The 16,609-nt window shown below is 44.0% G+C and overlaps 1 protein-coding gene across 3 annotated transcripts in view; it reads right to left on the bottom strand.

Moving 5' to 3' along the window:
- Nucleotides 1-555: 555 nt before the first annotated feature.
- The window catches only part of LOC140727540 (immunoglobulin superfamily member 5-like), a 76,925-nt gene continuing 60,871 nt past the window's right edge, over nucleotides 556-16,609 (bottom strand). For all 3 annotated transcript variants that reach the window (XM_073045000.1, XM_073044999.1, XM_073045001.1), the window contains exon 9: nucleotides 556-2,052. In XM_073045000.1, coding sequence (XP_072901101.1) covers nucleotides 1,945-2,052 — 108 coding nt within the window. In that variant the 3' untranslated portion in view covers nucleotides 556-1,944. The remainder of the gene's footprint in view (nucleotides 2,053-16,609) is intronic.

Raw genomic sequence — 16,609 nt, 5'->3', positions numbered from 1 at the left:
GAATGCAAGCAGGCTTTTTCCACTGAGGCTAGGGGAGAAAAAAACCAGAGGACATGGGTTAAGAGTGAAGGGGGAAAAGTTTAAAGACAACATTGGGGGGGGGGCTTCTTCACACAGAGAGTGGTGGGAGTGTGGAATGAGCTCCCAGATTAAGTTCTAAATGCGAGCTCACTTTTGACATTTAAGAAAAACTTGGACAGGTACATGGATGAGAGAGGTTTGGAGGGATATAGCCCAGGTGCAGGTCAGTGGGACCAGGCAGAAAAATGGTTCAGCACAGCCAAGGGCCAAAAGGCCTGTTTCTGTGCTGTAATGTTCTATGGTTCTAATATTCAATGCATCAGGTTGGAGGCTACCCAGACAGAGTATAAGGTGTTGCTCCTCCACCCTGAGGGTGGCCGCATCTTAGTACAAGAGGATGCCAAGGACTGACATGTCAGAACAGGAAAGGAGATTTTTTTCTGGGAAACTTGTTGAAGTTCTGACAATCAGCAGGAGGCCCAGCAGGTGTTTCCCTTATCAGATCCTGATGGGTAACCTTAAGAGTCAGTCATCTGCTTTTCAGGCAGGATTTTATTATAAAAATATGTATATGTTAGCATACACTACCTTGAGATACATTTTCTTGCAGGCATTTACAGGAAAATAAAGGAATACAATAGGTTTATGAATAATTATACCGTGCAAAAACAAGGCCTGACTTTCTCCCAAATTACTTGGCCTATTCTTTTCAACACACTAACTGTGACAGTGTATAACACCCAGTGTACATAGAGAATACTTAAAACTGCCAGCCAAGAAAAGATTTTTACCCTTGCTTTCTGGCTATGGGGGTATTTCTATTTGCAAGTGCCCACAATGCACAATTCAAAGCTGCATTTTCAACATTGCAATAGATGGTTCTTCAGCAGCTCATGCCCCAGCTTATGAAAATTGCTTCATAAATGGAAGTTCTTTAGAAATCTGATCCAACAGACTGAACACCTAGTGCAGGGAGGGGAGTGGGGCACTTACAGAAAGGCAATCCCTGGATCGGGTTACCGCTGGGGATGGGAGGGGCAGTGGAATAAGTGAAATCAAGACTTGTTGCCATGATGATGAATAGAACATGGAGTTCGAATGTCAATGGCAGAGAAGGAGGGAGTCAACCTGATCTGGAGTGATATGGAAGCAGTAAAAAAGAGTGTTTGGACTTGACTCAGAGAAGACATTCTGCCTCCCAGTGCTCTACAAGGGTAGAATCCAAGCTGGCATTCTGACTGGACAAGGGGGACCATGCAATTTGACCTGGAAGTGTAAGTTTAAGGTCAATATCAATCTCTTTTACTTAGCACCAGTGCGCAGTGATTCATGAGCAATTTAAATACCTCATACTCCAAAGAATACAAGCACAATGAAGCAAGTTTTGTCCTTCATTTGCACAATCTGTCTGTGGGAAAGGAGACAACCACCCATCCTTGTGTTTAGATTCACGTCTATCATCCTGGGGCAGCGTGGTAGCATAGTGGCTAGCGTAACCCCTTACAGTACCAGCGACCTGGGTTTAATTCCCAGCGCTGTCTGAATGGAGTTTGTACATTCTCCCTGTCACCGCATGGGTTTCCTTCGGGTGCACATTCCAAGGAAGTATGGGTTAATAGGTTAATTAGTCCCATGGGGGTAAACAGGTAGTGCAGATTCATTGGGCCGAATGGCCCGTTGCCATACTGTATCTCTAGATAAAAACAAATAGGCATGGCACATTGAGACTTAATTCACTTTGTACTAACTGAGATTCCATCTGTTTCTACCAAGCAATCTTTTCCCACTAATAAGTGACTCCTCCAATCAGTAACATTCAAATTCAAAATGCTTTCAATGTAGTTTTCATTTCTATTGCAAAACCCAATAAAATACCTAAATAAAGCCATTAAATACAAAAACTCCTCAGCACGGTCATCGTCATTACACAGCGGTCACGTGTCTGGTTTTCCGTGGGTACCAGGGAAATTTCATAGGTTGATTCTGTGTTTCCTTCTGGATTTCATGATAATCGGCTGGAATCGTAGGGGTCTGTATAACGATAAGAGAGAAGACACAATCATTAAGGCTTTTGAGGCAACTTATATTAAAGAATGTCTAACTAATATTACAGGGATTTTCAAGGAAGTTACAAGGAAAATGGATGAAGGCAAGGCAGTGGATGTTGTGTACTTGGACGTTAACAAGGTATTTGACAAGGTCTCGCATGGAAGGCTGGTCAAGAAGGGTCAGTCACTCAGCGTTCAGGATGAGGTAGTAAATTGGATGAGACGTTGGCTTTGCAGGAGAAGCCAGAGGGTGGTAGTAGATGGTTTCTGCTCTGACTGGAGGCCTGTGACTAGTGGTGTGCTGTAGGCATCGGTGATGGGTCCTTTGTTGTTTGTCATCTATATCAATGATCTGGATGATAATGTGGTTAACTGGATCAGCACATTTGTGGATGGCACCAAGTTTGGGAATGTAGCGTACATTGAGGAAGGCGATCATGGCTTGCAGAGGGATCTACATCAGCTGGAATAATGGGCTAAATAATGGCAGATAAAATTTAATGCAAACAAGTGCAAGGTTTTACATTTCAGTAGGACCAGCCAGGTAGGTCTTACACAGTGAATGGTAGGGCACCGAGGTGTGTGGTAGAACAAAGGGATCTGGGAATAAAGGTCCATTGGTGTCACAGGGAGATAGGGTTATGAAATTTTTTTGACATATTGGCCTTCATAAATCAATGTATTGAGTACAGGAGATGGGATGTTACGTTGAAGTTATAAAAGACATTGGTGAGGCCTAATTTGGAGGATTGTGTGCAGTTTTGGTCACCTACCTACAGGAAAGATGTAAACAAGGTTGAAAGAGTGCAGAGAAAATTTACAAGGATGTTGCTGGGTCTAGAGGACCTGAGTTGTAAGGAAAGATTGGATGGGTTGGGGCTGTATTCTTTAAAACATAGAAGATTGAGAGGAGATTTGATAGAGGTATATAAATTATGAGGGGTATAGATAGGGTAAATGAAAACAGGTTTTTTCCACTGAGGTTGGGGGGGGGACTACGACCAGAGGTCATAGGTTAAGAGTGAAAGGTGAGAAGCTTAAGGGGAACATGAGGGGTAATGTCTTCACTCTGAGGGTCGTGAGGGTGTGGAATGAGATGCCAGCAGAAGTGATGCAGGCAAGCTCGATTTCAATATTTAAGAGAAGTTTGGATAGGTACATGGATAGTAGGGGTATGGAGGGCTATGGTCCCAGTGCAGATCGATGGGAGTGGGCAGTCTAAATGGTTTTGTCATGGACTAGATGGGACAAAGGGCCTGGTTCTGTGCTGTACTTCTCTATGACTCTATAATGCAGAAGAAATTTCTCAAGTATGCACTGACTTGTTTTAGAAAGGATTAACAGAACATTATTAGATTGGTTCTTGGAAAATGAATGTTATATAGATCTGTGCGTGTATGCTGAGTGTTTTCACCATTTTCTATTTTTAGTTCTCAGACTTCCGGCACCTACAGATTCCGATTTTCATTTACTGATAATCACCGCTGGAGATGGCTGAATTCACAGCTCTTTGCAACTTCCTGCAGGCCTGTACACCGCAGGCTCCATTCCAGGCTGTGACGCAACCAGTTAGAATTATCTCTAGCGGCGATATAGGTGAGCAGCTTCAAATTCTTAGGTGTCAACAATGGAGGATCTGTCCGTATTGATGCAGTCATGAAGAAGGAACGCAGCCGGCCAGTGGAGTAGCGGACTTTGAGGCGAGTGATCCCAGATTGGAACCTGGCCAGCTCCTTGCATGCTTCCCATCTGTGCTGGGTTGAGATTCAAGCTAGCAACATGGCCTCATAAAGGACAGACAAAATGCTAAATAAATGGCAAGGTTACCACCCGACGCGCCACAAGGCACGCAACGGAACAACAACAACAATGAAGAAGGAATGCCAGCAGCTCAACTTTGTTAGGAATTGGAGGGGATTTAGTACAGTAAGCCACCAAAGACTATAAATTTCTACAGATGCATAGTGTAAAACATTCTGACTGGTTGTATCACAGCCTGGTACAGAAATTCTAATGCACAGGACAGTCGAATGCTGTAGAGGGTTGTAGACTCAGCCAACTCCATTATGGCCACAGCCCTCCCAACCATCAAAGCTTCAAGAAGACAGCATCCATTACTAAGGAACCTGGCCATGTGGGACATGCCGTCTTCTCATTACTACCATCAAGGAGAGGACAGAGGAGACTGGAGACTCACTTGCAATGATTCAGTGACAGCTCCAAAATCAGATTTCTGAATGCCCCATAAACCCAAGAACATGATCTTGTTTTTGCTTTTTTTATGTACTCTTTATTTATTATGTAACATATAGTTCCTTTATGTCTTTACGTCTACTGTACTGCTGCCACAAAACAACAAATTTCACATCATATAAGTCAGTGACAATAAAGCCGATTCTGATGAGTTAGTTTCTCTATCAAGTACACACAGGTTTGAATCTCTTCACCAGGCCTACTCTTTATATTTTCATTCTCAGGAGAATAATCTCAACTTCTCCAATTTCCCATCATCCTCATTTTCCTGCTGGTAAATCTTTGCTGCACTTGTTCTCATATCCTTTCTGGAGGACGTGTCCAAATGTATTCACCATGCTACAGACAAGGACTGACTACAAATTTACGATAGCTTAGCATGGTCTTCCGGTTTGTCTTCACTACTCCTAATTACAAAGCCAGTTTTTTAATACACATTTTAACTGTTTGTCCAACATCCAAAATTGTACATTTCACTTTAGGTTGCCTTAAAGTCCATCACTTCATGTTAAGTAACTTCCAAGTCTTCCCATTTCATCAGTTGTTCCCCTGAAGTCTGCTGCTGCTTTGATCACTATTGCTGAATTTAGAACATGGTAACCTGCCTCAGTGATTATCGTCCACTAGCACTTGCATCCACGGTGATGAGGTGCTTTATGAAGTTGGTCATGAAGTATATCAACTCCTGACTGAAGACTAAATTGGATCTGCCCCAATTTGCCTACTATCATAACAGGTCAACAGTAGATGCCATTTCATTGGCTCTTCACTCAGCTCAGGAACATCTGGACAGTGGAGATGCATATATCAGGATTGCTCTTCACTGACTACAGCTCAGCATTCAACACTATCATCCCTTCATAACTAATCAATGACCTCCAAGACCTGGACCTCGGTCCCTTCTTATCAAATGGATCCTCAATTTGCTCACTTGCAGACCCCAGTCAGTTTGGATTGGCAACAATATCTCCTCCATAATCTCTATTAGCACAGGTGCACCACAAGGCTGTGTGTTTAGCCCCCTACTCTACTCGCTTTACACCTGTAACTGTGAGGCTAAGTACAGCTTCAAAGCACATTTATGTTTGCTGATGACACCCCTGTTGCAGGCCGAACCAAACGTAGTGATGGATCAGCATATTGGAGGGAGATTGACAATCTAGCTAAGTAGTGCCACAACAACAACCTTTCACTGAACGTCTACAAAAGCAAAGAGCTGATTATTGATTAGAGGAGGTATAAACCGAAGGCCTATGTGCCAGTCCTCATTCAGGGACCAGAGGTGGAGAGGGAGTTGAAAAAAACACTGGTCTCTCTTCAAAATCGGAAGAAATTGCAGAGTTGAGAACGTGGCCAAGGCCATTACAAAACTCTGCCCTCCTTCCATTGACTCAGTCTACCTCTCCAAATGCCTCACAAAAACAGTTAAAATAATCAAACTCCTCCAACCTTGGTTATTCTCTCTCTCCCTCCCACTGGACAGAAGATGCAAAAACTTGAGAATGTGTACCACCAGGCTCAAGGACACCTTTTATCCTATTGTAAGCCTCTTGAATGGATCTCTTGTGCAATAAAAATGAACTTGTGATTTCTCAATCCATCTCTTCATGGCCATGGCACAATGTCTACCAGCACTGCATTTTCTCAGAACACTGTATTCTGCATTCTGATATTGTTTTCTTTTTATAAATACTTCAAGTTACTTATTATTGTATATTTAATATTTGAAAATAGAAGAAGAGAAGAAAACCCTTAACTCCAAGTGGAGTCTTCGGGACACTGTCATGATGGCGTGTTTTTAGCAGGCTTTCTTCTTTTTACGAGGCCGAGTTGCTAGCTCGATGCTCAACCAGGCACGGACGGAAAGCGTGCAAGGGAGCCGGCTGGATTCGAACTCAGGAGCCTTCGCTCCGAAGTCCGGCGCTGATGCCGCTACGCCACCAGCCAGCATATTCGAGTAATATTGTAACTATATTGTTTGGTTAAGCATTCTTTGTTGTTTACATAATGCATTGCCAATTGTATGTAAAACTACATAAATGGCATATGTTACGACACTGACACGTGATACGTGTGCGCCTCGCATGAAGCAGAGAACAAACTAAGATTCACATCTCTTGGGCTCCCGGCTTTTTCCTGCAATTAGTTTTTTATGATTTGGAGTTACAAGACATAACACTATTATGCATGGAATTAAAATATAAAACTGCAGAAGCTGGAAATCTGAAGGTAAAAACACATCAGGTGCTGGAACTCCCCAGCAGGTCAGGTAGCATCTGGGAGAGAGAAAGTGTTAATTATCTCAGGTCAAAACTTGATCACTGAACTGAAATATTTACTTTGTTTCTCTCCCCATTTGCTGCCTGACCTGCTGAATGTTTCCACCACTGCTTGTTTTACTGGGGATAACATGAGGGGTAATGACCCTGTCAGTGATGTTTCGTAACTTCACTGTTGCGAAGGATGGAGATTAATTTCATACCTATCTTTCTCCCCTTAGGTTTGAGGATGACAGTTTCATTCTGGTTTTATGGGTTCAGAAGAGGTTAACAAAGCCAAAATTCAGATTCTTATATATAAATGGGAGGGTGAGAGCCAATGAGATAGTGGTTTGCGAGGTGGAGCCCTCCTTCTCCTGCTTAAACACATCTTTGAATCTTTTCCTCTACACACTTAAAACATAGAACAGTACAGCACAGTACAGCCCTTTGCCCCATGATGTTGCTGCAAATGTTTACCCTACTGTAAGATCAGTACAACTCTTACCCCACCCCAACAGAGCCTCTCATTTTTTTTATCATCCACAAGCCAACTGGTAATCAGCTCTCAAAATCGAGTACTTGTCTCTGGACTCTGCTTCTCAGGCATGTAACTGGTGTGGTCAATCCCATGCAGTTGACTGCGAGTAATTAGGGGCTTAATGTGGGCCTAAGAGAGGATGGTGTTGTTGGCTCACATGGGCCTCCAGTCATTTTAGAAGGTTTTGCAGACATGACATTGGTGATACTTACCCAAAGCTTTGAGATGCTTCACATTATGCTGTACACATAACTGATTTGTTATCATCCTCCACCTGGTCCAACTTTTCATAGAAATTACATTGACTAGAATTTATTGACTGGCTGTATCACTGCCTGGTATGGAAACTGTACTTCCCTCATTCACAGGGCTCTGCAGGGACTGGTGCAGGCAGCCCAGCGCATCTATAGATGCGAACTTCCCACTATTCAGCACATCTACAGAGACAGGTGTGTAAGCAGGGCCCAAAGGATCATTGGGGATCTGAGTCGCCCCAGCAACAAACTGTTCCAGCTGCTACCATCTGGGAAATGGTACTGCAGCATAAAAGCCAGAACCAACAGGCTACCACCAGGCCATCAGACTGATTAATTCACGCTGACACAATTGTATTTCTAGTCTGTATTGACTGCTCTGTTGTATATCTTTCTGTACATACTATTTATTACAAATTACTATAATATGCATATTGCACATTTAGATGGAAATGTAACGTAAAGATTTTTACCCCTCATATACGTGAAGGTTGTAAGAAATAAAGTCAGTTCAATAACAAGAAAAGCAACAACCCTAATGATCCCATGTGAAGGCTTTACTCTACACATCTCTGCAAGTAGAATAATATCTGTTCACCACTCTTTGTGTGTGTGTGTGTTGTTTGTCAGTGTGTATTTATGTGGATGTACTGTATTTCTTGGTGTGGATGTGTGTATACATAGATCTAAGGCGCAGAGGGAGTTGGAAGTCCTCATGTAGGATTTCCTAAAGGTTAATTTGCAGTTTGAGTCAGTGGTAAGGAAGGCAAATGCGATGTTAGCATTCATTTCTAGAGGACTAGAATATAAAAGAGAGCATGTAATGCTGAGGCTTTATAAAGCACTGGCAAGGCATCACTTGGAGTACTGTGAGCAGTTTTGGGCCCCATATCTAAGAAGGGATGTGCTGACATTGGAGAAGGTTCATGAAAATGATTCTCGGACTGAACGGCTTATCATTTGAGGAGTATTTGATGGCTCTGGGCCTGTACTGACTGGAATTCAGAAGAATGGGGAGTGACTTCATTGAAACTTATCAACTGTTGAAAGGCCTTGATAGGGTGTGTGTAGAGAGAATGTTTCCTATGGTGGGGGAATCTAAGACCAGAGGACACAGCCTCAGAATAGAGGGACATCCATTTAGAATAGATGAAGAGGAATTTTTTTTAGCCAGACAGTGGTGAATCTGTGGAATTTGTTGCCACATGTGACAGTGGAAGCCAAGTCATTGATATATTTAAGACAGAGGTTAATAGATTCTTGATTAGTCAGAGCAGGAAGGGATATGGGGAGAAGGCAGAAGATTGGAGCAGAGAAGGAAATGGATCAGCCATGATGAAATGGTGGCACAGACTTGATGGGCCGAATGGCCTAATTCTGCCCCTATATCTTATGGTCTTACATGCATGCATCATGTGTGTCTGTGTGTGAAACACTGTATGGCTGTGTGTACACATATGTGTGTGTGCCTGTGCATGTGTCAGTATGTCTGCATGTGTGTAGGTATATGCTTGTGTGTTTGTATGTGTAAGTGTGTGAGTGTGTTTGTGTGTGTGTATGTTTGAGTGTGTCTGTGGAAAGAGACTACTGGATTACAAACAGCCATCATTTCAACCCACACATGAAGAATTGACACTTGTGTGAGGGGTGACACCATTGCACTCTTACTTAATTACCCACCTCCCACCGGAATTAGCACATCCAAGGGAGAAGGGAATAACCTATATTCATAGCCATGTTATTGACCCAGTTATTGCACATTTAAGCTATAATTGCCTGATAAGAGGACGGCCTGCACTGTGACTAAAACAAGCTGGAGAGAGGATTTTTGCCCTCATTGCCCGGCCTCTAATGCAACAGGGTGGATCCTCGTTGTCCTTTCCTCACAAAGAGGCATACTCACTCTGCCACTTACCCCTCTGAGGCTGCAGGGCAAATCAGCCACTTAGCCTGTGGACGATGGCAGTGCCTGGGAACAAAATAACTCCCGTGATACTCAGCGTCTCTCCAGCTTTCAGGGCAGAGACACTCTGTTTAGCACTTCTAATGTGTGCTCCAGTCAATTACTGGAAGGGTTCAGTAAAGATGGGGTTACAGTTTGTTAATGAACGGTGAATTCAGTAGAGCACTTTACAATCTGCAGCTGAATCCAAACCTTACAGAGCAGTAAACTTCTAAGATGACTTTCACACCTATCCATCTTTCACTGATCTCCACCCACTCTTTACTCAACGGCCTGCAAGTCCAGACCAGTCCGCTAGTCACTCCCCACATCCTAGTCCAGACCAGTCCGCTAGTCACTCCCCACATCCTAGTCCAGACCAGTCCGCTAGTCACTCCCCACAGCCTAGTCCAGCATCCTAGTCCAGACCAGTCCGCTAGTCACTCCCCACAGCCTAGTACAGCATCCTAGTCCAGACCAGTCCGCTAGTCACTCCCCACAGCCTAGTCCAGCACTAAAACTAGCCTCTGTCAAACTCCACTGGCTTTATCTAAGAGAGCAGCCAATGTAATCAAAGACCCTTCTCAGAAGTTTTTCTCTTCTTCCCCCCTTCCATGTGGGGTATTTAAAGGGTTTCTGATCTGGATCTTGTTCATTCAGAGGGTGGAATGAGCTGCCATTGGAACTGGAGAGGATGCATGTTCAATAGCAACTTTTAAGAGAAGTCTTGGATGAGTAAATGGATGGGAGGGTATGGAGGACTATGGTCCAGGTGTGGATCAGTGGACCTAGGTAGAATAACAGTTCAGCACAGACTAGATGGGCTGAAAGGCCTGTTTCTACACTGCAGTGCTCTATGACTCTAAGATACGAAACTCTGAAGAACACTTCGAGAGCGATTGTAAAACTCCAGAATGCCTCTGTTCTACCAAGAATTGAACATTGATCTCTCAGTCTACCTGCTCAGGGTTTATTTGTCTTCTACACTGCACTATTTTTGTAACCGCACTCTATAGTCTGCACTTTCTGACAAAATGCTGGAGCAAGTCAGCAGGCCAGGCAGCATCTACAGAAAAAAAAAAGTACCGTTGATGTTTTGGGCTGACCCCTGAGTCCTGCCAAAGGGTTTCAGCCTGAAACATCGACTGTACTCTTTTCCATAAGATGCTGCCTGGCCTGCTGAGTTCCTCCAGGTAGGTAGGTAGGTGTGTGTGTGTGTGTGTGTGTGTGTGTGTGTGTGTGTGTGTGTGTGTGTGTGTGTGTGTGTGTGTGTGTGTGTGTGTGTGTGTGTGTGTGTGTGTGTGTGTGTGTGTGTGTGTGTGTGTGTGTGTGTGTGTTACCATTGGGTGCTCTGGTGTCCTCCCACATTCCAAAGATGTACCCGTTAGTAGGTTAGTGTGTGTTAGTTACTCGGATTTCCAGCATCTGCAGATTTTCTCTTGTTTCTGCATTCTGTAATTGTTTAATTTTTGTGGTACCTCGATGTACTTATGTAGGGGATGATCTACCTGGATGGCAAGCAAGTGAAGCTTGTCACTGTAATTTGGCACATGTGAGAATAATAGACCAATTACTAATTAAGGCACAGCCACCACACACACACAATGAATGAATGGTCACTGAGAGGGTGATACAGGGCCAATATGCAAAGGTTCTATTCAGCAAATTGTTCTCATGCCTCCTCCCTAATACAGACCCCACCCCCATTGCTCTGACTGACCAACCGCTCCCACCTCCCACCTACCCAGCCTACGACCATACTGCTGCCCCTCCTACCCTCCCTACAATTCCATTTGTTGACAGCAGCGGGCACGCTGCTCGCTAAAATGAAAACTCCATTCAGTGTCGTTGCCATGGCAGCAGCTTTTGGAGCAGCGCAGCGTGCATTTGGAGGTGCTTGAGTTTCTCCTGAGAAGGGATCAGGAAGGAGGGGCTGTCTCCACAGCTGAAAGAGCCCTTTGTGACTCTCCCCTATCAGCAGTGTGCCAAGTGTGAAAAAAAGCCCACAAGCTGCTCACAGTTTATTCCCTAAATGTCACATTCATATTTGCATATCCGCTCGGTCCTGCTGCAAAAATTAAGCACACAGCAAAATCCATTTATTTGCATTCATTTGTCACGTCAGGTATTATAATTCAAAAGGTCATTTTGTATTTGAAAATTAGAGCCAGTCTCAATGTGTCTCATTAAGATGCAGGGTTAAGGATGCATCCTCCAGGGTAAAGTACACCAATTCCTCCCTGTTTAACTCAGCTTCTCATCAATCTACGCCCAGCCCCTCTGCCAGGATCAAACAAGCCCACACCTTCCCTGCCTACCACCTACAGATGACCTGGCATCCGCCAGACTTTTTCACCCTACCATATCAAGGTCACCTTGACCCCAAGCAGGGGTTCCTAATCTTTTTTATGCCACGGATCAATGCTAATAAGCAAGTGGACCGTGGACCCTGGGTTGGAGCCCCTGAACACCAAGGAACAATGGCAATTCCCGAAAATCAGGGAGTAAACCACGGCTCCATGTCACCAGAGGGTCACTGTATCTCCTCTCTTCTGCTCCTTTAGGGCCACAACTCTGGTTTGACATGAGATTTGACCATCAGATGCTTATGCCTAGGAGCTGAGATTTCATACTTTCAGTAAAGGGTGAATAGGTTAGGACTTTATTCCCTGGAGCATAGGAGAATGAGGGGAGATTTGACAGAGGTATACAAAATGATGAGGGGTGACTTTTTTCCACTGAGGTTGCGTGAGACCAGAACTAGAGGTCATGGGTTAAATGTGAAAGGTGAAATCTTTAAGGAGACCCTGAGGGGGAGATTTCTCCTCTCAAGAGGGCGGTGAGAATGTGGAGCAAAATGCCAGCAGAAGTTGTGCATATGGGTTCGACTGCAACATTTAGGAGGTTTGGATAAGTACATGGATGGGAGGGGTATAGAGGGCTATAGTCTAGGTGTGGGTCAAAGGGACAAGGCAGAATAATATTTTGGTATGGATTAGATGGGCTGAATAGTCTGTTTCAGTGCAGTCATAGTCCATAACTCTATGGCTTGCTGTACTAAATGGGTGCAGCATTTGGCACTAATAGTCAATTAAGTGCCTCACCTTAAGAACAAAATTAAATTGACAAATTGACAAAAAAGTATGATTGAGAAAGGTTTTGGGTGTTTTCAGTTATTCATGCACTAAAATGAGGCCAGCAGTATTCCCAGTGGAGCTCGTCCAGTGCAGTGCACCTGCAGATATGATTGCGTGCACAAATCCCAACAGGGACACAATCTTCAGAAGCACACTACCCATCACAGGCACTCACCTGCTGTAGCGAATGGAGGTGAGGTAGGAATAGTAGGAAGAGTAGTGAGAGAGAGAGAGAGCGTGGGGGAGAAGGGAGAGAGAGGAAAAGAGATAGTATGCTGCTTTACTCTATTATTAATTGAGGTGGCAGCGGTCAAGACTGAGACCAGAAAGGGTGGTCCTCTGGTTAGTGAGATCCAGGAGATGTTCCAACTGAAAACTGAATCCTGTAAGAACTCAGAGTCGAGCAGCATCCATGGAGGCAAAGGATGTAGCTTTTGTCGATTACCATGTCGCCTTTGATCAACTGTGCATGCTGCCATTACCATCTCCATTGCTGCCTCACTATCAAGGTGGTCCTGCCTCTGCTCACTGGCACAACCGTCCTCTGTTTTAATAGGCTAACAGGCCAGACTAGCTCTCGACCACTCCACAGAAAGTTGCAGTGCTAAAGCTCGCGGGCAGCGGGAGACGCTGGAGCACAGGTGGGAGAAGCCAGGCTTCTGGGCGGAGGGTGGGAGAGGATGGGATTCTGAGGAGAGGGTGGTCAGGGTCAGCAAGACTAAGAGGACTTTGATGGCGAACACCATACAGCATCACCATCACTGACAGTCCGGTCTGTAAGGCCACACTTGGGGTACTGTGTACGGTTCTGGTCACCCTGCTATAGGAAGGATGTCATTAAACTGGAGAGGGTGCAGAAAGGATTTTTGAGGAGGCTAGTAGAACTAAGGGGCCAAGCTAGAAATTTCTGCCCTGGAATGTAGGGAGAGGGACACAACCTTATAGAGGTTTATAAAGTCCTGAGTGGTATCGAACAAGGAAAATGGCTACAGTCTTTTCCCCAGAGTGAGCGGAGTCCAGAACTGGAGGACAAAGATTTAAAATTAAGGGTGAAAGATTCTAAAGAGGATTCAAGAGGCAACTTTTTCACAGACATGCAAAAGTCTTAGGCACATATATAGGGTGCCTATGACTTTTGCAATGTACTGTAGTTATTTTATGTGTTGCACTGTACTGCTGCTGCAAGAAAAACAAATTACATGACATAGGTGAGTGATGATAAACTTGATTCTGATATGGGTCTCTATTGTGGACTGAGAGTGGGAAGGGGGCAGGGAGAGGCGAGGGAGCAGGAAACACCAGAGAGGCATTCTGTAATGATCAATAAACCAATTGTTTGGAATCAAATGACCGTGTCCGGTGCATTAGAGCTGGGCGTGTCTGCACCAGTGCCAACCCCCACCCCAGCATTCCTTCTCTGCCGCCTGCCAAGTACACCGCACACAGCACTCCACCCTCACCAGTCCTAGCACCCTTTGCAAGCTCACTCTCCGCATCACGTTTACAAATACAGTACTGTGCAAATGCCTTGGGCACCCTCACTATATATTGTATACGTGCCTAAGACTTTTGCACCATACTGCAGAGAGTGGTGGGCTTATGGAAAGAGCTAGAGAGGAAGGTGGATGCGTGAACAAGTGCCACATTTTAAAGATATTTGGATAGTTATACGGACAGATAAGGTTTAAAGGGATGTGGGCCAAATGCAAGTAAGTGGGACGAGCTCAGTAGGCAATTTGTTCGGCACAGACAACTTGGGCCAAGGGTTGTATTTGTGCACAGTACAACTCTTTAACTCTATCGAATTATAAAGATACATATTACTGAGAGATACCCAAGGCATCACTGGGCTGTAATCTGGCACCAGGCACGGGGAATAGGGTGCTGGGGATCACCAGAAGGGTGTTACTTTCCCAACTGTATTGCCTCATAAGCCACAGATGAATACACTTATTGGGAATCTTTCATGGCAGGTCTGATGGTACGATATAGTGAGATAGTGAGTGCTAACAACTATGGGGCTGAATTCTGGGGATGACAAGGAGAGTCTTTTGGTTAAGGCCATAAGACCATATGGGAGCAAAATTAGACTATTTGGCTCATCGAGTCTGCTCCATCATTTCATCATGACTGATCCATTTCCCTCTCAGCCCTAGTCTCATGCCTTCTCCCCGTAACTCTTTATACCTTGACTAATCAAGAACCTATCAACTTCTGTCTTAAATATGCCTAATGACTTGGCCTCCACAGCTGACTGTGGCAATGAATTCCACAGATTCACCACTCTCTGGCTAAAGAAATTCCTCCTCGTCTCTGTTCTAATTGGATGCCCCTCTATTCTGAGGCTGTGTCCTCTGGTCTTAGACTCCCCCACCAAAGGAAACATCCTCTTCACATCCACCCTATCAAGGCCTTTCTACATTTGATAGGTTTCAATGAGATCCCCTCCCCTCTATTCTCCTGGATTCCATAGATTACATGCCCAAAGACGCCACTCTTTATATTATAAGCCTTTCAATCCTGGAATCAATTTTGTGAACCGTCTTTGAACTCTCTCTAATGTCAGCCCATCCTTTCTAAGATAAGGAGCCCAAAACTGCACACAATACTCCAAGTGAGCATCTTATAATGACACTCACTTAATGAACATAATGAATATAATTCACTATGTTAACAGTGAATGAATGATGGGAGGGGCAGGGAATGGCAGAGATTGTTCAGTGGGGAGCAGAGAGGTGTGGATGGATAAGTGAAGTATTTTTCCACACAGGAAGAACGTTCTTACTGCAAAGAAGGTGTGTGGAATTTCACAGGGGCACAGCCCAATTGCTCCAGACAAAAGGCTGAGAGGGAGGTTTCTACAAGGCATAAGTGGTGTCTATGACAGGATAACTTTATAGTCCAAGAAAAAATATCTATGACTGCCCATACTGTCTGTTCCCTTAAAATGAAGGAAATGAAGATTAAGGCTCTCCTTCCAAAATACAGAGTCTGGGTCACCTCCCTAATATTGGAATTGGTTTATTATTGTCACATGTATCAAGATACAGTGAAAAGCTTGTCTTATGTACTGTTAATACAGTTCACATCATTACACAGTGTATTGAGGTAAAACAAAACAATACAGAATAAAGTGTAAAAGCTACAGAGGAATGTAGACAATGAAGAGCAAGATCACACTGAGGTAGATCATGTGTTCAAGAGTCCATTTTATCATACAAGAGTGATACAAATTGTGAGAGAGACTTAATGAGTCATGCAGTATCTGTGGGGGCAAAAGGAAATGTCAACATTTCAGATCAAAACCTGTATCAAGAGTCGACGATTCTTTTACCCACAAAGTCATCGCTCGACTCACCGAGTTCCTCCAGCAGATCGCATGTTACTCCAGCCTTTTGTACCTCCATCAAACTGTGAGACAAGGCAGATGCCAGAAGCAGCTCCAACAATAACTTCAGACTGACCAAGACATGATATCCATGGGCAAAGCTTTGATGACTCCATATGAGTTCAAAGATTGAAAGGAGCACTAAGAATACAGTTTGAATGTTGGCCGTATCATAGAAAGCTGGGTTAGCAAAACCCCGTTATTCTTTAACTAATTAAGGATGGTCACTTTTCAGACTTATAAAGTTCAAACTCTCACTATACTAATTAGCAAATTAATTTATTGTTATACGTACAGTGAAAAACTTCGCTTTGAATGCCATCTATTCAGATCATTCCATCGCATCAGTACATTAGATAGCCAAAGAGAAATCAATAACAGAATGGAGAACATAGTGATTCAGTTACAGAGAAAGTGCAGTGCAGGTAGACAATAAGGTGTAAACCATGATGAGGTAGACAGCGTGGTCAAGTGTTCATCTTAAAATATACTGTTATGTTTTGTAATTCCATAAACTAACCGGAAAGAAAAACACAGGAGGCCGGGATAAAGATGCACTCTTTGTTTTCTACTTTATTTATTTATTTATTGAGATTGACCACCATAAGGTCAGAAGTGAGGATGACTGCACAATGTTCTGCACCAGTCGTGACTCCTCAGATAGTGAAGCAGTTCATACCCAAACGCAGCAGGACCTGGACAATACCCAGGCTTGGGCTGACAACCGGCAAGAAGCATTCGAGCCACACAAGTGCCAGGCAATGACC

The sequence above is a fragment of the Hemitrygon akajei genome, chromosome 5 (assembly GCF_048418815.1).
Source record: "Hemitrygon akajei chromosome 5, sHemAka1.3, whole genome shotgun sequence".
Classification (NCBI taxonomy): Eukaryota; Metazoa; Chordata; class Chondrichthyes; order Myliobatiformes; family Dasyatidae; genus Hemitrygon; species Hemitrygon akajei.
This window is presented reverse-complemented; position numbering and strand designations above follow the sequence as displayed.